We start from the raw sequence: 23,936 nt of genomic DNA, 5'->3' as shown, positions 1-23,936 counted from the left end.
ATAATAATCTGTAAAATATAGGGTAGCATAAAAATCAGTTTTGGCAAAACTGAAACATATCTGTATTTCTAATTCACAACAAGACAGACTCTTTCAATTCTAGAAATTTCTTGCTTCCTCTTTTGGCTTCTTTAATAACAGAAATATAAAGCTTATACTTCAAGGCAGACTGCTAAACAACTCAATTGACAAAAGATCAGATTCCTAATTCCAGGTATCTGTGTGTTTTATAACAGTAGGGCAGCCCAAGGATAACTTCAGCTAACCCAAACTCTATTTTGTAGAAACCAACATATTCATACCACACACCAGCATAACTTTAAGAAACTTGACCCAAGATTTAAAAATATTTATCATTTTCGTTGGTGTTGAACCCCAAAACTGTCAGTCACAACTCAGACAAGATTTTAGTGTGATTACCAACAGTTCCTGACATAATAATTTCAATCTGCAGCCTCAAAAAGGGTAATGCAATGGAGAAACATTAAATATGGACAAAAATTCCTATCACTAATTGAAGTATTATGAGGGCTGTGGAAGTGACTTCCCTGGGCCAGCAGCTGACAAAAAACCCCCATATATAAAGTTCTTAACTGAGAGCTGTACTGGTTAGATGTTTACCTTGTTACCAGGAACCATGCAATCTTCTGGAAGTCAGGAGAGAGTCTCATGTATGTCTTAATGTGAGGTATAGCGTGAGTTCGACCTGTGACTTCTGCTGACCATTTGCTAGAAAAGCAAAAGGAATTCTCTTCACATATGGTTTTATTTTGAGGTCTAAAAAACATTCACCATATTACAGTGCCATGATTTCAGGAACACTGCTTATATTTGTCACACTCAAAAATTATTTCTCCTAGTGAAAAATCTGAAAATACTACGTTTAACACAACTGTTACCAATTCCACTAGCAGTCAGAAGGGCAGGGCTTTTTTTCCTTACAACCAAACCAGAGAGATATTCTCCTCAGTGTGTCAGGTTCTCCTAACAAGTTTTTCCATTCCTCTGTTCCAGATAGCACTCAAGGAACCAAGTCTAAATTTCTGGCCAATATATCTTCTTTGAAGACTATCAATGGTTATGACTTTACACAACTGAGTTTGGCACCAAACTAAACCTCACAGAATTCCCCAAGTTTATTACAATTTACTCTCCATGACATAAAAGCAGGAAGCAACTGTAGGTTGCTGTCGCTACTTTTCCCCTTTCTGTGCCTCTACACCACTGAGAAATTTGAGGGTTTAAGAGATCATATCTATGTGTATACAAAAAAACTAGTTTAAAACAACAAGTCATTGAATCAATGTTACACAACTAAATTGTAAGCAAGCAGTAAACATACATACATAACTGAAGGTATGTAGTCATGGCACTAAGAAGCCCTTTCTGTTCACAGCTGCTAACCCTCATCTCAATTCAGGAAGAAAGCTTCTTAACACACCTTCCTTCACCCAGAGACATGTCTTTCCCCAGATTTGAAGGAGGAGTGGTTTCAGGTGTCACAATCCTGTTTCCCTATCTTGGCATTCTCTTTGAATAGGCAAATCAAAAAGAATCAGTTAAGTCTGAAAAATTTAAGTGCACTGTGTTCCTCTAAAAGCCTGAGTAGACTGACTTGGAAGGGCTGGAATTATTTACCTGTGTTAACTTCCAGGACTAACACTTATATACAGTGCACTTAAAACTTAGAGTCTTTGTATTTCATGGGTGAGGACCTAGTTACTTTAACAACCCTATTTCCCTTGATGAATGAAAAAAAAAAACCAAACAAACCTGAGAACTGGTCCTGTATTCTTAAAGGGTAAGAGGTGAAACACTGCACATTTGATGCAAACTAGACTGCTTTATATTTTAATGCAAGCCATATCAAAGTCTGTTTCTATAGGGCAGATTAAGATATATATAATACAGAATTATCTGACTAAAGTTGTCTTCCCCTACAAAATCCATACTTTCCATACATACAGATTTCAAAGCAGAATCATGACTCAGCCACCCTGGTTAATAGCTTTTCTCTCACTAAACGGACACTTAAGGCAAGCATCTTTAAATTTGTGAGACAAAAGTAATCAGGTAACTCCAATAAAATGGTAAGAATGAAAAACAGGAAAAATAGTAGAACTGGGAACTTAAAATTTATCTTCTTTACATTTACCTCAGTGCTTTAGTTCAGGACAAACGTTTCCCCTCATCACTAATTGCAGTTATTCTGAGATACTATCTCAGAATAATTTTTTGCTTTTTTGCCTCCATATCTTACAACAGATACAAGTAGTGTGCCTTAACAAGAGTAATACCGCTTCTATCTATTACCTATATTGATTTAATCAAAAGTGATTGAAACTCCTATTTTAGAAAGTAAAAATCACAAAGGGGACCATGTATTTTGGCCATGTTTTCCCTAGTAGGGCAGCACAAACATAGAAGGATTAAAAGGGGAAAATGCACTCTAGTTTTGGCTGGGATATAGTTAATTTTCTCCATACTGGCTACTATGGGGCTATTGTCTGGATTTGTGTTGGAAGTAGCACGAAGACACAGATATTTCAGCTATCACTTACACACAGCCTTTTCTGCCTCTCACACCACCCAGCCAGCAAATAGGCTGGGAGGGGACACAGGCAGGACAGCTGACTCTGGCTGACCAAAGGAATATTCCAGACCATTATACTCAGCACATGAAGTTGAGGGAAGAAGGGGGTGATGGCCTTTATCTTCCCAAGTAACAATTAGGCACAATAGAGCAACTGCTTTCCTGGGGGCGACTGAAAACCTGTCTGCCCATGGAGCATGGTGAAAAGACTAATTTTGCTTTGCTTGTATGAGCAGCTTTTGCTTTATTAATAACCTGTCTTTACTTCAACCCGAAAGTTTTCCCAATTTACTCTTAGGATTCTCTCCTCTATCCCACTAGAGGGGTGGGAAGGAGGGTGGGAGAGGCCAAGTAAGTGGCTTTGTGGTGCTGAGCTGCAGGCTAGTACTAAACCATCAAAAAGTCCTGAAAATTTAACTGTACAAACATACCCAACTCATGAACAGAGACAGGAATAACTAATTTTCTATACCACCACCTCTTTCAGCATTTAGTTCTCTTACTTCAAGTCTATCTTTAGATACTGGCAACAAGGCTTGAGCAGCATTAGAACAACTCATAGCCTTAGTTTCAACCTAAGAGAACATTATGCTCTCTGTATAGATGCTCTCTCATCTTTTATGATTTTAGGGGGAACAACACTGTACTTCTGCAAACTGAGAAGAAAACTCCAAAGTTATTAAAAACTTTATAAATCTAAAGAACACACAAAGCTCTAATACAATAATCATGATGGACTTGTCAGGCATATATCAAACAAACTCTTGTCAAACCAACTTCTTCCACTCTTTGAAAATAAAAATTTGACAAAGTAACTGCACAAACATAAGGCACATGATATTAAAAACCAATCAATTAAAAGGAACATTAAAATACAATATTTTATCTACTATTAAAGCTGATTAAATGTTTTGAAAGTAGCAATTAGCAAAAATTATTAATCATTGCAAATCTGTCCTCATAAATTAGTAAGACTGGAAGGAAAACCAAGCAATAATACTAGAGTGAAAACTGCAAATGACTGTTTGTACAGTAGCTATTCTAACAAAGTAGTCTAGTAATCATTTGCTACAACTAGAAAAGTAAAAACAATATTAAGTTTAGTTACACTTTTTTTGAAAAATTACAGTTCACAGCTGCATTATAGGTTAAACACACTCAGCTGGCAGAAGAGAGAAAAACAGCCCATAGACATTATAAAAGTTACATGCCTGGGGCAGACATCCTGCCTCTTCAGTTGAGGCTACAGGGCACCATTTTCCAAGTCCATTAATTTCTCCGTACTTGCAAAAACGAGTTATTCATTCTCCTTACATAAATTATTTGGTTTTTTTCCTTGCACTTCTGGTAGAATCCCTAGTTTCCTGCTGGTTTCATCTTATTTTCCAGAAAGAAGAGAAATTTCCTAAATTCCTATAATCCCCCCACTGGCCAAAGACTTGCATTATAGGAAGTCTTTCAAACAGCTAATCTTGTGTTTACATCTATTGAAACCTGCTGTTTTCTGTGTGCCCCAGGTGCCATGGATAAAAAGCTGCTGTCTCCTGCCCTATGCTAACAGTTTACATGCAGGCTCTCCTCAATGACTACTGTCCTGCATTACTGCAGGGTAAGAGCCTGCATCTGGGCAGTCACTACAGAGCAATTATGCAGGGCCACTGCCATCTGCAGCCAATTCAACAGATGAACTTGAAACAGCACTTTTGCTGCCAGAGCAGGTCCCTGTATGCAAGAAGACAGGTATGTGGATATTTTCTCATTGAAAAGGAATAAATCAATGAATTATTTCATTATTAAGTAATGTTCTGTGTACTAAATAAGAGACTAACTGAAAAAGGTTCTTTTTTCGAGTAAGATCCTCTTGAGGTATGACTACAGAAACTGAATTAAGACTGCACAAACACCCCCAGATTTATGATTTTTTTGCTTTTTGAATCACGACTGAACAATCTTGAACACTTCAAGTTGATTGCAGCTTTCCTCCTTTGCTGAATGTGTTCAGAGAACGCAGTTTAAAGACAGGAGACAAAGCCTCACACACTTTCTGCCTATGCTCCATTCCTTAGACACTGACCAGCAAGGTTCACAACAGCAATCACCTTCACTCTAGAATGGAGGATGGCCCCTGCCACTAGCAATTTGATTTCACCCCCCTGAATATATACCCAACTGAACACAATCTTATTTAGTACATTCTCTTAATAGAGCAACTTCTGACCAGAAGAGTTAAAAGTTTCTGATGAAAGGAATGGGAAGTTGTGGTCTTGTAAGAGGTTACAAGTTCTATTAATTTTTATTTTTTTTTTTAATCTTTGCAAAACAACTTTTCCCATTGTTCTCTAAACATGCCTAAGTTTTTAACAATTCAGCCTGAGGGAGACATTTGGCATGGAATGTGTCAGACCGTAAGAATTCAGCACAACTAGTAGCACATGGAAATAGAAATTCGTAATAGAAAATGTCAGGCATCTTTAACAAAAGATATTGCCATAAGGGACTGAGAATTTTTGCAGCAGGACTGCTGCACTTAGAAGAAAAAAATTAAGCAACTAAAAAAAAAAAAGCCTCCCTAGTCCTGTTGTGGCTCAGTTGAAATCCCATTAATACAGAGGCACAAGTGGGGAAAGTGAAATACAACTAGAATTTAAAAAAAGAAAGCAGTAACATTATTCCTGTTGAGGAAACATTAGATAGAAGTTTACAGAAACCTAAATCCAGTAGCAACATTATTTCATAATCTTTATAGGTAAACAGCATGTTTTCTACTAACTGTTGGAGATAAGACCTAGAAGATAAGGAACTAAAGGCCTTTATCTTAAGAAGCTGAAGAATATCATACTTGTAACCATTTCCACTTACTTGCTTTTAACACTCAAACATTACAGCACTGTAACTTTAAATATATAGTCTGAAAAAAAAAAACCCTCAAAGAACTGAGTTCTACTTACTGAAAATAGGAATGCAACCACAGCTGTTTCTGGGCTGTCTGTATACTGTATGGAAGCGAGCCACCAGCTTAAGGGAAAAAATAGAACATGTACATTTATTTTTTGAAAGACATTCTAAAAGCAGCAAGCATCTTGGGGAATAAGCTATCTGCCCTACCTTCATGAGTTACTTTCAGGAAACTAAGCATTGTTAAATGCTCCAGTAGTATAAAATGTTATGTATACTTGCTTGGTTTTTTTCCATTTTCTTATAATTTAGCAAGTTCCTAAACACTACATAGCACTTTTACACTAGGAAAAACAGAACATGGATATAGGGAGAACTGTGGGTATTTGTTTAATATTCTACTTGATAGCAAGAGATTGGAATCACTACCAATACAAACTAGAGGAAATAAACCAAGCAGAAAAAATAAACCTTCCAAATCCCAAACAACGTTTTTTAAAAAGCAAGAACTTCCATGATGAAATTATATTTGTATTGATTTGGCCTTTGGCTAATGCACATTGTGATTTCTTGAAATGGATTTAAGAAGAATCAGCCAGGCATACTGAATTATATTACTATTGTGTAGTGAAAGCATGATGCAAAGCCTACTGTATTCAACGTGTCCTAAAAGACACCATAAGAACCTATTACAAAAGCTTTACTACTCTCAGAAATGTACTAACTGCAGGGCTGCACAGAACTCTTCAGAATATACAGTAAGAAGTCACTGGGCTGTAGATAACAAGTTGTATTTAAAGACACCATAACTTAATTCTGGGAACCACAGGTGTCTATAAATTCTCTGGCTGCAATTTCTACGTATGTCCAAACACTAACCAGAGGAAAGACAAAAATTTGTCTTGAAAACATTCATGTTCAAAATCCACCAGCTGCTAGAATTCAAAAGCTACTCTTGTCTGGCATAGGAGCATAGGTATCCAGCTTGGAACAGGAACACTTTTAATGCCAAAATCGTTGAAGTTGAAAGCACCTCTGTGCAAGAGGCTGCTGTCTGCCCATTTCTCCAGCCTGCACAGCTCCTCTGACTGACTGCACCATCATCCAATATTACAACCGCTCCTCCCCAGTCTGCATTACTTGGAAACTCCCTACAGCTGTAACTCTGCCCCACCATCCAGGTATCTGATGAAAACACTAATGCATGACCCCAGTACCAGTGCTTGGCACATGCCACCACTAGTGGCTGACCTGCTGGCCTTTGTGCCAACACTCAATCTCTGAGGCCTGGCAGCTCAGCCAGCTTCCAATCTGCCCCACTTTCCACTTATCCAGCCTGTACTTAATCACATCATTGTAATGATGTTAAAGACAGTGGTTAAAGACAATGTAAGCTAAACAACATCTAGGGACACTCCTCATTCATCAAGCCACTTATAGAATGACATCAGTTTAATTAGGCATAATTTCTCCTTTAAAAATCTATGTTGACTACTCTGGGCCACCTTTTTTCCATCATATGTTTGGAAAGATTTCCAGGATTCCTTGGTGGCTGTGAGGCCTATGGGTCCCCAGATCCTCCTTCTTATCCTTCCTATAGACAGGAAAGAACTCTTTTCTTTCAGTCCTCATGAATCTCTTCCAGTTGCGTTGATCTTTTCAAGACTTGTTTTTGAATACCAGAAGCTTCCTTGTATCAGAATACTGCAGTACCCATTGCTGTTTCAGGTTGGCTGGGGCTATGCTTTTACAAATATGACTTAATGAAAATGAACATGGGAATAATGAACACAACAGTTGTGTATTACCAATAACACCCTAGTCTCCATTGTATCTGATGTGCAGAATGACATTACAATCAAACAGAAGGAAAACTTGACACACTCAAACCTGAATTTTCTGCCAAAACATATCTGGAGGAAGAGCAGTGGGCAAGAGCTGTTGTTTTCCTATACAGTGATATATGAACATGGCTAGGACAGACAAACATTACATACCAATGCCCACAAAATCTTTTCTATTCAATCACAGCAGGAGAGCTGGAGTCAGAGCTCCAGCAAAAGATTCTACTGACACCTATTCTATCACATTCTCAGCAAGATGAGAACTTCATGTCCATTTAACATCAACCACTGAACTGATTTTGCAGGACATTATGACCACAAAAAACAAATAAATGGTATCTATCAGCTTACCAGGATAGCCTTCTAGACTTTGCCTCACATTGTTCACAGTAGGATAAACCTTCATGGAGGTGGAACAAAAAGTAACTTTAATAACACAGGTCTAAATAGACAAGCTGTCAATTTTCAAATAAGCACCTTAAAGAAAACTTGAGAAAAAATAAATATCAAAAGTTTAATTTTCAGAATTAATAAATTTACACTGCAGCTTACAACTACAATTGTGCCAGTAACACGGAAAGTCTAATATTTTTTACTCTTACAGATTTAACCAAAATTAGCTAGCAAGTCTTAAGTAATATTGCTTCAGCCGCTTCCACAGTAGCCAAAGCTAGCTCTTAACACTATTTTATTAGATTAGTCTCATACCTCAAATATGAGATATAAATATATACGGGCAATTAGCACATGATAAAGGCATGGTTTGGCCATCACTTTCCCTTGATTTAACAAGCTCCTGCCACAAACTTTTCTGCTCCTCCCCTTAATTGTGCTAATAACCAAAGGTATTAGTGAGTAAGGATTCGGTTACATCTCAGCAGGAAAAACAGCTGCATCTACAAATCCCAATGAAAGACAAGCTATAGAGTGAGAAGATAATTTTGATGAGGTGATACATAATCCAGTGTCATGAAGATGGAAATTATGGTACATTTTTATAGCAAACCATACACAATTAAATGGCATTAAGTAGCATATATATAAAATTTCATGATGAAAACTCCATTATTGTCTTCCAAAAGTTAAAAGCAAACCAATAATTAAGATTTCCAAAACAAATGAGTAAATGTTAAATAAAGGTCACCAGCATCTAAAAGACATACCAAATGAATTGGGACATCACATTTGCGGAAAGTTGTCACACCACTGCCTGCAGCCACCAGGCTCTCCTGGAACTCTGAGCACAGCCATTTGGACCCATCAGCTCCCATTGAACCAATGCTCGAGAACTGTCCAACAAGAGGCCAAGATTCCTGTGCTGGAATTGACAAAGCATGCTCCTTCAAAAGCTGGTGAGGGGAATTAAAACACTGTTAGACTTCAACACCTAAAGAACACCTTAATCAGTTTGATATCACTTTTGGTATAATAAATCCTTTATAATTCACTTCTGATAATGAAGGAGATTAACATTCATACTACATATTTAACTTTGCAATAAAAAAAAATCATCAGGCTTTCCAAATTAACTCACTTCAAGAGAAGATTAAACATCACAAGTTTTATCCAAAAGCACCAAAGCCAACCATTAAATAATGGGTGAAAAGAATGTTAGTAGCTCTTTCTAAAGACATGAAACATTAACTTCAGAAGTCACAATAAATAAAACAAATACTTTTTATATTTGGTGTTTGTTTGCCATAAAACTCCTTTTGTATCCTAAAAGCCATGACACCCAGCTACAATAGAGCCTACAATAATAGGGGAAATAAAGAACAATTAAAGAGAAAACTGAAGTGATCCTTTTAGAGGAGTTCTTCAGCTGTGAGTGGAATTTAAAGTCACATTAAAAACAGATGGATATAGACAGATATTAAATTGGACGTAGTTGCCACCTTTACCCCAGTCTAGAGAAAATCCATCTAATGGCTTCAGTCATCAATGTAGTATCACCAGGTCTATCTGCATTGTCACTAAAAACCTTTTTAAATTACAGAGACATCTGCCACAAGATCATCTTTCTCCCTTACAAACTTTTTTTGTTTTATTTTTGCTTCATTCTATGTCTAAGTAGACAAAAACCGTCAGACAACGTGTACCAGAAAGGACAAGCTCTCAATGAACAAAGGGATGTCTGTTAAGAGTCACCTCATGTTGAAAAATAACGTGATGCAAATACTCTGTATGTCACATAAGTTTGCCACAGACAGTATTAGAATTTCATATAAAATTCATGACAGTATTTGAAATAATGCCACTTCAGCAGGAGGTAGAGGTTAAAAATTCTCCAATTATGAGAAGCATTTAATGACATGAAATATGATGATGACATGAAATACCTCATCAAATTGTGAAAAAAATAAAAAAATAAAAAAGAAAAAGGTCCAAACCAAACAAGCAAACAAGAAGGGTCCCTACAAATTTCATATATGCAACCTTGAAGATTCACCATTATGGCTTACCAAAATAAACATAAGACCTTTAAAGGCAAGGGACTTCAACTATTAACATAATACTGTCATATTCACCCCATATCATATCCCTAGGTGTCACACCTACACATCTGTTAAATATCTTCAAGGATGGCGACTCCACCACTTCCCCAGGCAGCCTGTTCTCATACCTGACAGACTTTAAAGGAATTTTTCTTAATATCCAAACTGTACCTCCCATGGCACAGCTTGAGGCAATTTCCTCCTGTCCCATCACTTGTTACTGGGGAGAAGAAACCAACCCCCACTCTGCTATAACCTCCTTTCAAGCAGCTGTAGAGAGCAATAAAGTCTTCCTGAGCCCTTTTTTCTCCAGGCTGAACACCTCAAAGTCCCCAAACTGCTTCTCATCAGAACCGTGCTCCAGACCCTTTGTCAGCTCTGCTGCTCTTCTCTGGACACACTCCAGCACCTCAATGTCTTTCTTGTCACAAGGGGCCCAAAACTAGGCACAGCACTTGAGGTGTGGCCTCACCAGCGCCGAGTACAGGGAGAAAATCACTGCCCTGGTCCTACTGGCCATGCTACTGCTGACACTGGCCAGGATGCCATTGGCCCTCTTGGCCACACACTGCCTCATGTCCAGCTGTTGCCAACCAGCACCTCCAGGTCTTTTTCCACCAGGCAGCTTTCCAGCCACTCTGCCCCCAGCCTGTAGTGCTGCATGGGGTTGCTGTGGTTCAAATGTAGCACCTGGTACTACACCTGGTTTTGTTGAATCTCACACAGTTGGTCTCCACTCATTGATCCAACCTGCCCAGATTCCTCTGCAGAACCTTCCTACCCTCCAGCAGACCAACACTCCTCCAACTTGATGGGCTCAATAAGGAGCCCTGGGGAACACCACCTGTGACTGTCTGTCAGCTGGATGTAACTCCATCCACCACTCTGAGATCAGCCATCCAGCCAATTTTCTACCCAGCAATGAGTGCACCCATCCAGACCAGGAGCTGCCAGTTTCTCCAGGAGAATTCTGTATGCAACTGTCCAAAGTTTTACTAATGTTCAGGTAGACAACACTGACATCCTTTCCCTCACCCACTAGCCTGTCAAGAAGGAGACCAGGTTAGCCAAGCAGGACCCGCATTTCAAACTCATACTGATTGGGTCTAATGACCTGGGTATCCAGTCAACTGGGACCTCCCCAGTCAGCCAGAACACCTGATAGATGACTGAAAGTGGCTCAGTGAGCACTTCTGCCATCTCCCTCAGTGGCTCCCATTTGGTCTCATGGACTTGTGTGCCACATTTCAGTGTTGCAGTTCAGGTTGTTGACTGGCTCCCCTTGGGTTATGGGGATTTCATTCCATTCTCTGCCCCTGTCTTCCAGCTTAGGGAGCTGGATAGATGGAGAACAGGTCCTGCTGTTAAAGACAGAGGCAAAGAAGGCATCAAGTACCTCAGCCTTTATTTCATCCTTTGTCACTATGTCTCCCCCTGCATCCAATAAATGATGGAGATTCTTGTTAGTCTCCTATTGTTAATGTACTTATAAAAACATTTATATTGCCCTTTTCATCAGTAGACAGGTTAAGTTCTAAGTTGCAAGCTTATACATGCTATTGCTAACTATAGCTGTAACAATGACTGATGATAACAGTTGGAATAATTGGAAGGATCTGAAGAATTCTCTCCAAAATACTTTTTACACTTTAAAGGATATTAACAAAAAAGTTTACAGTTTTGGTACCTTTCTGAGTCTAAGATGGCCCCATTTTTCTTTATCACTGCCTTGATATCGTCCAGGGGTAGAACCAAGCAGATACACTCTAAAAAAAAAGAAGAAAAACAACCGATTTTTGTAGATCTTGAGTGCTGTGGTTTGTAAAGTAGCAAGGTATTTAAATAAAACTTACAAGCAAGATTGAACACTCCAGTACAACCAGAAATATTTAATGTCTCTCATGGGATTTATAATACAAAGAAAAGTGGATTTTCAGCTGCACAATTTATTATCAGCATTCTATATGGCTGTCATCCATCACAAGGCTATTCTACAGTAGAGACAAGAACTACATCTTTTTCAGTGTATTAAAGTGCAGAAGATAGATACTGTTACCACAAATACACACAAATCGCACCTAACTGGGCACCTAATTTTGAGTAAAGCCAATCTACTGCTCCATCCAAATCAGCAGATTCAGGTGTGAGTTTTCATTTGGGCACCTAATAGTTCAGATGTAAAGTACAGCTTTTTCAACACTTCCTAATAATGGGTTTAGTAGCCTATCTGACTTTGCCCTGTAAACAGGGAAGAGACCTTCTTAAAGTTACAATGAACAGATGCTTTAAGAAGCCGCTCCCTACTGCATACATCTAATGTCTAACTTTATCCACAGATGAATGCCTCCTACAGCACATAAAATTGCAATCCTTACCCTAACAAGTGACTCTTAGCCCATGTATAAACTCCTATCAACTAGGGCTCAACTCATCTGTTTAAACTCATGCTGATGATCAGTGCCAAGCAGAGCAGCTGTTAGCTCACCTGATTATAAAATACATTTTTGTTTTACCCTCTTCAATCTTTTAAGACTCCTTGTTAAGATAAAAGCACTTTAATGTCTAAACTAGACATGGTTTCAGTCTCTATTTCCACCACAGTATATGAACATTTTCAGCTCTTCTTTTCAACAATTTTTGTTCAGATTATAAAACAGCAATTAAGTTGCCAGGGAGATTTACACTTTCTGAATTAAATGCTCGTATTTAAGTGGAACGACTTATTAGAAGTTAATTAAGCAGCCTGAATTATTTTTAAGTAATATCAGCAATGTGATATTAGAGGCGACTATTCCAAGACCAGTTAGACACAACCTTGCCCACCAAAACCAATCCATCCCTGTTATAGGCAAAATTCTATGGATAAGTATGTGGATTCAACCCTGCCTTACAAACAGGAGCCTATTCTGACTAAAATCCCCATTCTAGTAATGTTTGCTTATATGATCATTCTTACATGACAAACCCTATACGACACAGTTTTTTTCCCATTAGTAATATTACTGGAGTAAATACCTGAGCCAGATCGGCTCAAATGAAATCAAGACCTTATTACTTTATAGCTACCTTCTATAAAGTGCTGCTGGTGCATCCTTCTTTCTTCTTTTAAAATGCATGGTTATAAAACTGGAGTTGGTCAATTTGACATAATCTACATAAGAAATTATGTCAAATTTTTTAAAATTTTTTTTTAAAACCACATAGAGCCATGTATGCACACTCAAGCCTGAAACAAGATTACCTTACAAAATACGCACAAGATCTAACAGAGCCTAAAACAGGTATTTAATTTTTGGAAAAAAAAAAGGAAAAACCCACCTGTGCAAGTTACAAAAAACTTAAGATTATGCATACCTTGTTTCTGATAAATCATGTTCTTGAATCAGATCTATCCATTCCTTGAGTGCAGGAGAATTGTAAGCTGTCAAGTAACTTATTAGATCAGATTTAAAATTAGTTGCAGATTCACCAGCAGAACCAGATGCTCCCTTAGGTAGCCTTGGATATAAAGGGCTTAGCCATATTCTTAAAAAAAGAAAAAAAAAAAAAAAAATCAGCCACATAAACAAGCACACTACACATTAGTAACTCATGGGTTTAGTAAGTAAGTAAAGCACATCTGAAGGTCCTAAACAAGTATTTGACAGATCCATTGTGATACTAACTATAGATGTCTTGTCTTTACATCTACAGAATCAGCTCATATTTGAAATCATAAAACTAATACTTTCAAATGAAAACAACAGTCTCGTAATTTATCCACACATACATTTACAGCTTTTGCCACTGTTAAACTGGTCAGGCTCAGACTTAGCAACCATCAGTCATTTCATCAACATTTTCTACAGGACCAGAGCTCTGAAATGTGTTCTGCTAAACTACTGGTTTGTGCATCTGCATAGAAAACCACCAATTAAAGCATCTGAAAGCTTTATAGTTTGAAGAGTAGCCCACAATAATAGGTTGCCTCTTAAGAACCTCCATCTAAGTAAAATAAAAATAGGATGGGCATCACACAGGAAAAGCATTTAGCATTTCTTTCCAGTCACACATTATTGCAGCCATGGGAACCAAAGATTCTGCATTATCAACTTTACAATGTGTTGATACTCTCCTTTGAAATTCAGAACCACCATATTGTGATACATCATAAAACTGCAGTATGTAAAAGCTAAAAAAGAAAACTATTTGTATTTGACACATAGGGGAACTTACTTAGTATCCCAATAGATATTTTCATACCTTAACTTTCTGAAAAGCTAACTGCCATAAGACACTAAAGATTTATAAGATTCAGAGGCAAAAAAAATCAGTGGCTATTTTTGCCACTTGAAGAGCTTGTCTCAGACAAGTAAAATCTCAAAACCCTGCCATATTTAATGGCAGCAAAATGGATGTCAAAGTGATAGCAACTTCTGAAAAACAATTTTCCATTACTTTCAAGAAGTTTTATACCCTGATTTATTGTGGTCATCTAACCAAAAAAAATGGTCCCATAAAAATAGCCAAGAAACTGAAGAGGTTGAGGATCCTTATATTAACATGCTACTTAATCCTGGTTTTGGTGCTCTCAACAAAACTATGTCCTAAGATGATCATTAAATTTAAAAAATTCTACCAAAGAAAAAAATTCCTTCCCAGGAAAGGATACTGATCAAATACTAGGTCATCTAATGTATTACAGAACCAATAACACTCAACATTTATCAGACTATATTCTAGATACAGTCACAACAAAACCAGAACATTTGCACATCCACATTATTCTTGCAGTATTAAGATAATTTTTAAATAGTGGCTTCAGATCTATATAAATGGTACTTTATAGCTACAAATTTTTTTTCATAAAGAGACTGTGCAGCATAATAAATTTTTGTATCAGTAAGACTGATTTTAAGCTATCAGCCAACTGGGAACATATTTTTTTTTACAGGAGAAAACAAGTAGAGTTCAGACTTAGACAGCTACCAGCACTCTAAGCCAAATATTTAAAATTTTGTTTCAGAATAGCTCTATCTGAAGAGCTTAAGGCCTGCAACACTACATAACCTAAGATCGCATCTCTAGCAGTAGAAAATACCTATGGAAAGTATTAAACATTCACCTGCTAGGGATTGCTGCTTACCCCTGAGTTTTCTGGTGCCAATCTTCAGCAATAAGGTTGGATGTATGTATCACAACTCGAAGACCTTCTTCATATAGCAACAACATCATTTTCCTTTAAACAAAGATATGTAACTCTCATCTATTTTAAGTGTACTGAGAGTAGGAGATAAATTAGCAAGTCATCAAAAAGCTCCAAGGTAATTATTTTCAAAAATTTGATCTGCACCATGTAAGCACTTAGACTTCAATCCATGTGCATGCCAAGCTCACATGGCAGTCATTAGACTATCCCCATATATATTATTCCAGAGTACAGCTTAACATCTCATGCAACTAATTACCCACAACAAGGTGAATACTTGCAGAACACTTCCTGTATTTACACAGTTCTTCAGATAAACTTATCTCTTTGCAGATAGTCAGAAAAAGAACTAAGGAACATTGAAAAGCCTTTTCTTACAGCTAAATTTATTAAAACCTAGTTACTTCCTCTTAAACTGACTTTTATATTAAAAGAAGGTATGTATATAGCTAACCATTGTAATGGCAAAAATGCTATTTATTTATCATAACTCTTAACTCAAGCTACAGCACAAAGGAATTTTAAAACTAGTAGCTGAGATAAACACACATCTGGTATCTTTTGTAAAAAGAACTACTCAAATTTTCATATGCAAGTTTTCATTAGCTGTGTAAAGACAGCATACCTGCATGATCCCAAAGGATGAGATATGAAATCCAAACTGAACCCAAAAGATTTTGCTAAAACAGATCTGTTCTTATCTCTAGATTTCTATCTACAAAATTCACTTTGTCACACTTGTATTATATCCAATTCAAGCTTTTTCTTTGAGAAGAGCCCCAGATTCACTAACTATTTCCAGATCTTTCATATGAACTAAAAAACATGATCAGTAAATCAGTGTTGTGTCGGTCCTGTCTATAACTGATCAGGTTTTCATTACAGTTTTGGTATTAAGACATGAGTTAAGAGCCAGGGCCCGCAGTCCACCTGTCTTAGACCAGTTCAACTGTTTAACTTGCACATCTCATATCTACTCAATAGCTAATTTGTCTCATTAAACTAGAACAATCCTGTCATCTCTAAATAGAAGATATTTACGGAAGCTTTAACACTCAACAATTTCTATGAAACCCATTTTTGCTGAAGACCTTTCTGCATCATAGGGTTACTTACGTATGGTGAGTTCCAAATGCAATATCCAGTTTAGCCTACAAAATTAAAGGTTCATCATTAAAATTGCTATTGTGCATTGCTTCTTATTTTGTTTAATTTCACTGCTCTCTAGTGGACAGATCACAAAATACATTACCTTTCTTCTCAGTTATCCTAATGTACTCTCTGCTTTCTACAAGCTAGATTTTAAATGGTAATGCAACCCTTGCTGGAACTGTTCCATAATTTGTGCTTCTCTTACTAGCAGCATTTTCAGAAACAGGCAGCAGAAAGTAACTCAAAGCTCCTGCCAGTCACGAAGCTGAACAGAAGCCAGCGATGTACTCTTGCATGAAAGATGATTACAGGGTCCTGGCCTGCATTAGAAGGCCAGCAGGTCAAGGGAGGGAATGCTTCCCCACTGTTGAACACCAGTGAGGACACACCTGCAGTACTGGGTCCACATTCAACAGGAAACTCAGGATTACCAGACTGTTTCAGAGAGAACAAAATACCAAGATCATTCTCCTCCTAACAAAGAGCACAGTGTCCCCATGATAATTAATATACTTCACCTGGCAAAATCTTGGAACACTGGCAAGTTGCCATAGCCACACCTTCCCCCAGGATGAAGCCAATGGCTTCACCACTTAGGGACAACAGAACAATGATTTAATGTGACATATAAAATCAGAGATAGATGGCATATGCTGGGAAGCATGCTCACAGTAATTGTAACAGTATTACAGAGATTATTTGTATCAGTACTTTCTTGTGTAAAACATATTTGGAAAATAATAACTCTTCAATGAGATTTAAGATTATAGTGACACTAGGACTAAGTTTTGCTTTACACAAAAATAATGCTTCCTTTTCAGCCATTGTAAGAACTTAAGTGTAACATGTTAGTGGAGAAGATGAGCAGCTCTTCTGTGAGCCCTGTGACACTTCTGTGGGCAACTGCTCTGTTTTTGTGGGTGAAGCCTACCATAATCACATCTGACCGGCACCACTGTTACCATGTTCCTGTGCTCCTGGTATGGATATTCCTCAAAATGTAACAAAAAACTTCACAGATAAGGTGTGTCTTTTCATCAGTAACAAGACGTTGAGTGTAAGAGATGGCTTAACTTCAACCAAAGGATGATACAAATGTTACTTACCTGACAAAAGCTAATATTCTCATAAGGCCGTGCTTGTGCAATTAATTCAGCTTTGGATTCTCTCTTCTCGCCGTGAACTATCAGCAATGGCTTCTTCCTTAAACAAAAGGAGATTACCATTAAAACATCAAGTGAATCAGCAATTAGCCTAAACCATTCCTTCACATGGCTATGACATCTGCCCCTAAATCTGATAGTCCAGTAAAAAGATGGCACTGAAATCAATATGCCTTATTAACTAACTCAAAATAGCAGTAACTACAATAGAACCTCTAAAGAATAGACACTGGAAAATCGTAATAGAAAAAAAAAGGGAAACAGGAAGTGTGGAGTAAAGCAGACACCAAAATAAAAACTCTTAATACAAGATCATAGAAGAAATGGTTGTCTCTATAGCTGGAAAGAGACAAATGTACAGCCTCAAAAGCACCAACATACACAATGCAGATCCAAGGCAATTTACGAATTATTACCTTACAGAGAAAGAAGATGGAAGTTTGCTAGGGAAAAGGAGAGGGACTATTCTGGCAGCAATTTGGTGTTCACTTCCTAAACCTAAATTTCTGGTCCTGCCAACCACATCTGATCTGTAGGGAAGTGTGTTGCCTCCCCAAAGTACAGGCAAGAGACACCACCAAGAAAATTCCCAGCCTGGCTCAGCCCACTGATTATTATGGGTTTTTCAAGGGAGTACCAACAAAGTCCCAACAAGACTGCAGACAAGCAAGAGGTACCTCAGGGCCTTGGGACAGCTGGTGAAGACATCTGGAGCACAAGCTATGCTCTCTTCTCTCCTGCCAGTTACAGGGAATGATGGGACAGTGTGGGAACTGACAGTGGTCAAGTAAGAGATTTTCAAGCTTCAGGCACTAGCTTGAGCCTGTGGGAAAGTCAAGTACACAACTTTCTCACTCTAGCCTAAGAAATCATAAGGAGGAATCCAAACAATCCTTGGAAGGTGAAAAACCATTAGCAGGTGGTATTTTTCTAACTTGTTATTTATTTGGAAATAACAGTCAAGAGGTGCTATTCTAAATGAGCAATCATATTCATTGTACCAAAGTGCTGTATAAAAAGAGCATATTTCTAATAAAGCTTCACTATATGCCCTCTAATGTAGGCTCAGAGTCTTGTACCATTATTTTGCTGTCCCAAATATTAACGATGGGACAGGACAGAGATAACTGCAGAGAGCACAAGCAGCCAAATACATAACCACAAGACAGCACTATGGGGCATCCCTTTGCACTCCCACTGGGATACTGGCACACTCAAATACTTCTATAAAGTACCTGCATATCATAGTACAGGGAACAAACAGGAAGAACTGGAGATCTGTGTGCAGTCACAGCGCTTTGATGTCATTGCAATTACAGAGACATGGTGGGAGAGCTCACACAACTGGAATATTGTCATGAAGGGCTACATGTTGTTTAGGACAGACAGGAAGGTGCAGTAGTGGAGTTGCCCTCTACACGAGGCACCAATAAAGATGTTATGGGTTAGGATACAAGAGCAGATGAATAAGAGTGACACTGCTGTAGGTGTTTGCTGCCTGCCACCTGATCAGCAGGACTAAGTGGATGAGGCCTTCTACAGCAGCAGTATGAGCAGCCTCAGACCCTGATTTTTGTGGGGGACTAACTAGCCTGACGTGCTGGAGAAGCAAGACAGCAAAGCACAAACAGTACAGCAAGTTCCTTGAAAGCACTGATGACAGCTGACACGTGTAGTGGAGGATCCCACAAGGAATAGTGTGCTACTCAACCCAGTATGGTCCCTTCCAACCTTACCCACTCTGTGATTCTGTGAACTCTGGTTCTACTGCACTTCCAGCAAAATGAAAAAAAAAAGGCACATTATAGGTTCACTTCATCTGCAGGATTTACAGATGACATTTGCAATTGTCAGAAAGGAATTTCAAGCAAACAAGAATTGCTTTTATAACAATACCCATCAACTTAGTATACCATATCCATCAAATCATCCTGATCCTTGTCACACAGTTTTCTTGTGCCCTTCCTACATTCTCTGTTTTCTCTTGGACCATCTAGCTCTTGACTAGGTAAACTGTATGGCAAAATGTGTCTTGTTCCATATTTACAGGTCATCTACTGTCACGTCATTGTGGCCTACAATGGGACCGTCTCAGTGTTAATTAATAAAAATCAGAAACCAGCTATCCCAAACTCAGACCATTTACCAGTCTTGAAAAGAATCAAGAAATCAGAGAACTACAACTGTTGAATAAGAGTAAAAAAACCACTAAGAGACTATACATATCCAATTGGTAACAAGCATCTGCACTGCAAAGAAGTGTTTATCACTCACTTATAATGAGACCTTCTATGAACAGAAATGAAAATGAAAGGAAATTTCATCACATCACCTTTTTAAAATAAACATACCTGAATTCCTGCGGGTACTGTCTTACAAGCCATCCCACATCTATACAGTAGTTAAACTTGCATGTAAGAAAAAGAAACACTCATTAAAAAGAAAAAGCCAGCTAGATCAATGAACTACAGCAAAAAAGCTTTCTATGTAAGGTCATCGCACATTACTACTTACATCATATATAGCATATTCTAAAAGCAGGTGCATTTTGACTTTCACATTCTTTCTTTCATATCTCTTTAATAATTCAAGAATGAATTTAAGTTTCTCAAAAGTGTGCACTAGTAATCATAAAATTTACCATCCAGGAAAAGAAAGAATCACTTGCAAATAATGTAAAGCTTAGGTTCAAGGATCATCTCTTTGCCATGTGTTTATCATGAATGATAGAAAAAGCTTCTAGGCATAACAAAGATATTATTCCTAGATTGCAAGGCATTATTTCTTTCAAAAAACCTCAGTTTTTATGAGCATGATTACATGCTTCTCACTTGCACATTCCTTAAAAACAGGAGAAAGTAGTTTTATAACTGCCTGAATTCTACAGCAGAACATAGGATGCTGTTTATATTTCAATAAATAGTTCCAGAGTTGAAAACATTTAGAATTCCCTCTATTTTAACAAGGTTCCCTGCTAATATCAGCTACATGGCACAAGCATGGATTATCAAGTTTAAGATTAATGAAGTGGAACAAGCAAGTGAAATCAGTTTGGCAAATCAGTTTGGAAACTCACCTGGGCAGAAGATATGAGAGTTCCAAAAATAGGAGACAAAATATCTATTAAAAATATTAAAGCATGAATAAGTAAGAAAATACTTCAAGTAAACATTTTGCATCTTAAACAGTTTGACAGCTACCACAGCACAAGGGCCAGATTGTTCATAGTCCTGGTGTAACAGAGGCATTCACAAGTTTACTTATATTCAAGTCATTGACTCTTCTGTGAATCACTTAGGATCATATGCTTATAAAAATTAATAATCTTCTCAAAGCAGAAAAGTTTTAAAAGCTGATTAGGAAAAAGTGTCCAACATCATATTGATAAGAGACATTAAAGTACTCTCTCCCCTACTGAGTGGGCTTGAAGAACTGTGGCAGCATAAGAGCAATAAGGGCATAGTTAATGCTCATTTGTCTGCTGCAGACTGATTGTGGGACACGTGTATCCATATTTCAATCACAGTACCGCAGGAAACTAATCCATCTGGGGCTTTATAACCTCAACAACTGAAGCACAGCACCAACTTGAAAACACACCCTACAAGTAATTTCCAGGACGTGCAAATTATTTAATGCCCTACCTCTACAGAAATCTGATTTAGCGGGTTAAACAAACAAAGAATATTGCCTGTCCACCAGCTTAACCAATGACCTAGCAGGACTCCCAAGAGAGGACAGGCTGAGAGTCACAAACTCACAAAGTTTGTGATATAAAAACGGCAGATATAAAATCATCCTGCAGTAAAGCAACTAAAATCTGACACCTGCTTGTGCTAATAGGCATGAGCTTAAGTTACAAACCAATTGTATAGATCTTGAGTAATTTCTTCTCCCCCAAATGACCACAATTTTTTTTTGCCTTATTTTGTTGTATTTCTGCACACAATTCTCTTCTTAATACTTGTTTCTGATTCTGTCTTGTGATGTGCAAGGTATTATTTCTAACAGGGATGTTTACAGGTGCACAAAGCTCTTCCACCTTACATCAAAGAACAACAGCATTCCTGAAGCATCAGTATTGTGCATCAAAGACTCCACAATACCCTGACTGATAGACAGCTCTCTCCCAACTGAATTTAAATGTATCCATCAACCCCAAACACAGAACTTCACAAGTACTGCATCTAGTAATAGTGAATTACTAGGTCCAAACCACTCAGCAGCACGAAGGCAAGTGCAAACAACTACTCAGGGAGTTATGCACCCAAGAAAGTTTAAGTGCCACAAAGACAACTGGGTTTCCCCAGATTAGCTCACAGGGAAGGCAGCAATAAGAAGCAGTATGACTTGCCTTGGCTAAATACAATTAGATTTCTGCAGCTTAACTCAAGTTACAACAAAGTATCAGCAAATAATGCTTCATACACTGCACTTCTAAAAGAGAATAGTCCAGATAACAGAACCAATTTCTACTAAATGCACATTTAGAATATGAAACCTCAGTGACACAAAAAATACAAGCATTTAAAAATACCCACAAAGTAAAAATAAGCATTTTCTTGCTTTCTCCCAAAAGCCCTCTTCTAGTAGAAGCCACTTGTTCACCTTTTATGTGCAGGGCTCCAGAATTATAGTTCTGTTCAATTCCACTGACTTTAGTGAGAAAAAATCTGAAAGGATTGCCTCCAGTCACCAAATCCCAGGTATCTTGGGCTTCACTGGCACTATACTCCTCTTCTTTCAGATTCTCTGAGAGTTTGTCATCTTTGCAAAGATTCAAAGGATGTTCTTTGGGCACATCATATTTTTCTTCTTTCACCATTTCTTTGTAGGCATGCTTTTGCTGATCTTCAGGCTCTTCATCACTACTAGAAAGAGACCAACCTGAACCTTCTTGGCTTGGTCTCTGTTTAACTGCTGGAGGTGTTTCTGCGGCAAGACTTTTATCACTGAGCTTCAGGGGAGAAGCTTTTCTCTTGTGAGCAGCTTTCCTAGCATCAGAGCACGGATATTGTGGTCCACTCGTTTTACCACATGCGGCATCCGATAGTGAAGATGTACATGGCTTTTCACTGTCAGAGTTTTCCGCGGCACTTTCATCGCTGCTAGATACTGTCCATTTACCGTGTGCGCCTTCCTGAAGCATGTTCCTAGGGATGAAAAAACACCGAACAAAAATTGTACGTTTTTATTATGCTCAAGTCTGTCTCCCTTCTTAGTTCCCATTTGTTTATTACTAAAGAACTGTGCTTTGGTAGTTGGGAGAATCTCCGGGAAATTTCATAGCGTAAAAAGCTTCCTTCTGTGCCCGGGAAACAAAGAAACACGTGCAAAGGGGAGCAAACCATCAAATGGGAAGCAGCAAATGTGAAAACCTGCACAGGAACGTCCCAAGATAAGCAGCTGTGGGAAAGCATTCTAAAAATCACAAGTGCGAGTTGCACGATACAGCTATTTCCCCACAGCTGAGCGATCCAGCGTGCTCTGCTGAGCGGATCCAGGAGCGCGGGGCCGAGCCAGAGCGGCGCTTTCCGGCAGCCTCCGCGGGAACCCTCCGGGACCGCGGCCTCCCTCCGCCATCCCCGGCGAGCTCCTCCGCCGCGCCTCCCCCGTAAGCCGCGGCGGCAGAACCCGCCCATCGCCGTCCACACCGCCGCCGAGGGCCGTGCGGCCGCGACCGCGGCTCCCGCCGCCGCCCCACAGAGAACGCAGCGCCCGCGGCGGGAGCGGCGCCACGCGGGCCACGGCACCAAAGAGCCCCGGCAGCAGCTCCGGCCCGGTAGCTCCGGCCCAGTAGCTACAGCCCACCGTGCCGCCCGCCGTACCCACCGCGCTCCGCGGCCGCCACCACACACTCACAAACCCGGGGCCGCGCGCTGCCCCAGCAGCGCCCGCGATGGGCAGCGAGAGCAGGCCCGGGCCCGCCCCCTCCGGTACGGCCCCGCCTCCCGAGCCGGTGGCGCGCGGCCGCCGTGAGGGGGTCGGGCGGCCCCAGGGGCCTGAAGAGGAGCAGCGCGTCATGGCACGGCAGGCACGTCTCAGTGAGCGGAATTATTCTAACGAGCCGTCATTTGACCTTAGTGTTAGTTATGGGCAGGTGCGAAATTTGCATAATGGTTCCTTCGGCGCGGTGTTAATTACTTTGTCTGAAGTGCCCCGCTAATGAGATAACTGCGTGAGGACTTCGGGAAGGAGTGGGAGCAAAACAGGTGTAAAATTAATCAAAGGAGGAGCGCGGCCCGCATCAAAGCACACTTTAGCTGCTGCAGTGAACTGAGCGCTCGGTTCTCGTTAGTCTAATTTGTTGTAAACTTGTGGCTGCAGTTAACAAATTCTGGAAATGCCAGTAGCACGCGATGAAACCGGCAGGCTACTTTTAGAAAAGCTTTCCTGAAAATTTAGCGGGTTTGTGTAATTCTCTTAGTGCTTGTCCGCAGAGTTGTGTATAACTCTTTTTTCCTGAAATGCTCCGTGGATAAAACCTTTGCTATCGTACGATACAATACCGCATTATCAACCCTTGCTGAAGGTGTTCTGTGGGAACAAATCGCTCTTAGGAACGTTGGATGGTTGTTATGTCTGTAGTCTCTTTTCTAAGTGTAA

At 39.2% G+C, this 23,936-nt stretch overlaps 1 protein-coding gene across 2 annotated transcripts in view; it reads right to left on the bottom strand.

Moving 5' to 3' along the window:
- The window catches only part of TDP1 (tyrosyl-DNA phosphodiesterase 1), a 45,094-nt gene extending 21,843 nt beyond the window's left edge, over nt 1-23,251 (bottom strand). Inside the window, exons 1-13 of one of the 2 annotated variants that reach the window (XM_015630652.1) lie at nt 23,163-23,251; nt 21,939-22,483; nt 20,407-20,450; nt 19,682-19,737; nt 17,274-17,370; nt 16,132-16,166; nt 14,953-15,045; nt 13,182-13,352; nt 11,515-11,593; nt 8,496-8,681; nt 7,684-7,732; nt 5,542-5,608; nt 622-729 (exon numbers count right to left, since the gene is read on the bottom strand). In XM_015630652.1, the coding sequence (XP_015486138.1) occupies nt 622-729; nt 5,542-5,608; nt 7,684-7,732; nt 8,496-8,681; nt 11,515-11,593; nt 13,182-13,352; nt 14,953-15,045; nt 16,132-16,166; nt 17,274-17,370; nt 19,682-19,737; nt 20,407-20,450; nt 21,939-22,479 (1,526 nt within the window). In that variant the 5' untranslated portion in view covers nt 22,480-22,483; nt 23,163-23,251. The remainder of the gene's footprint in view (nt 1-621; nt 730-5,541; nt 5,609-7,683; nt 7,733-8,495; nt 8,682-11,514; nt 11,594-13,181; nt 13,353-14,952; nt 15,046-16,131; nt 16,167-17,273; nt 17,371-19,681; nt 19,738-20,406; nt 20,451-21,938; nt 22,484-23,162) is intronic. The other variant, XM_015630654.2, reaches the window with a different exon arrangement.
- Between the last annotated feature and the right edge of the window lie 685 nt (nt 23,252-23,936).

The sequence above is a fragment of the Parus major genome, chromosome 5 (assembly GCF_001522545.3).
Source record: "Parus major isolate Abel chromosome 5, Parus_major1.1, whole genome shotgun sequence".
In the NCBI taxonomy this organism is placed as follows: domain Eukaryota; kingdom Metazoa; phylum Chordata; class Aves; order Passeriformes; family Paridae; genus Parus; species Parus major.
The sequence above is the reverse complement of the archived record's forward strand: the minus strand, read 5'-3'. Positions and strand labels throughout refer to the sequence as shown.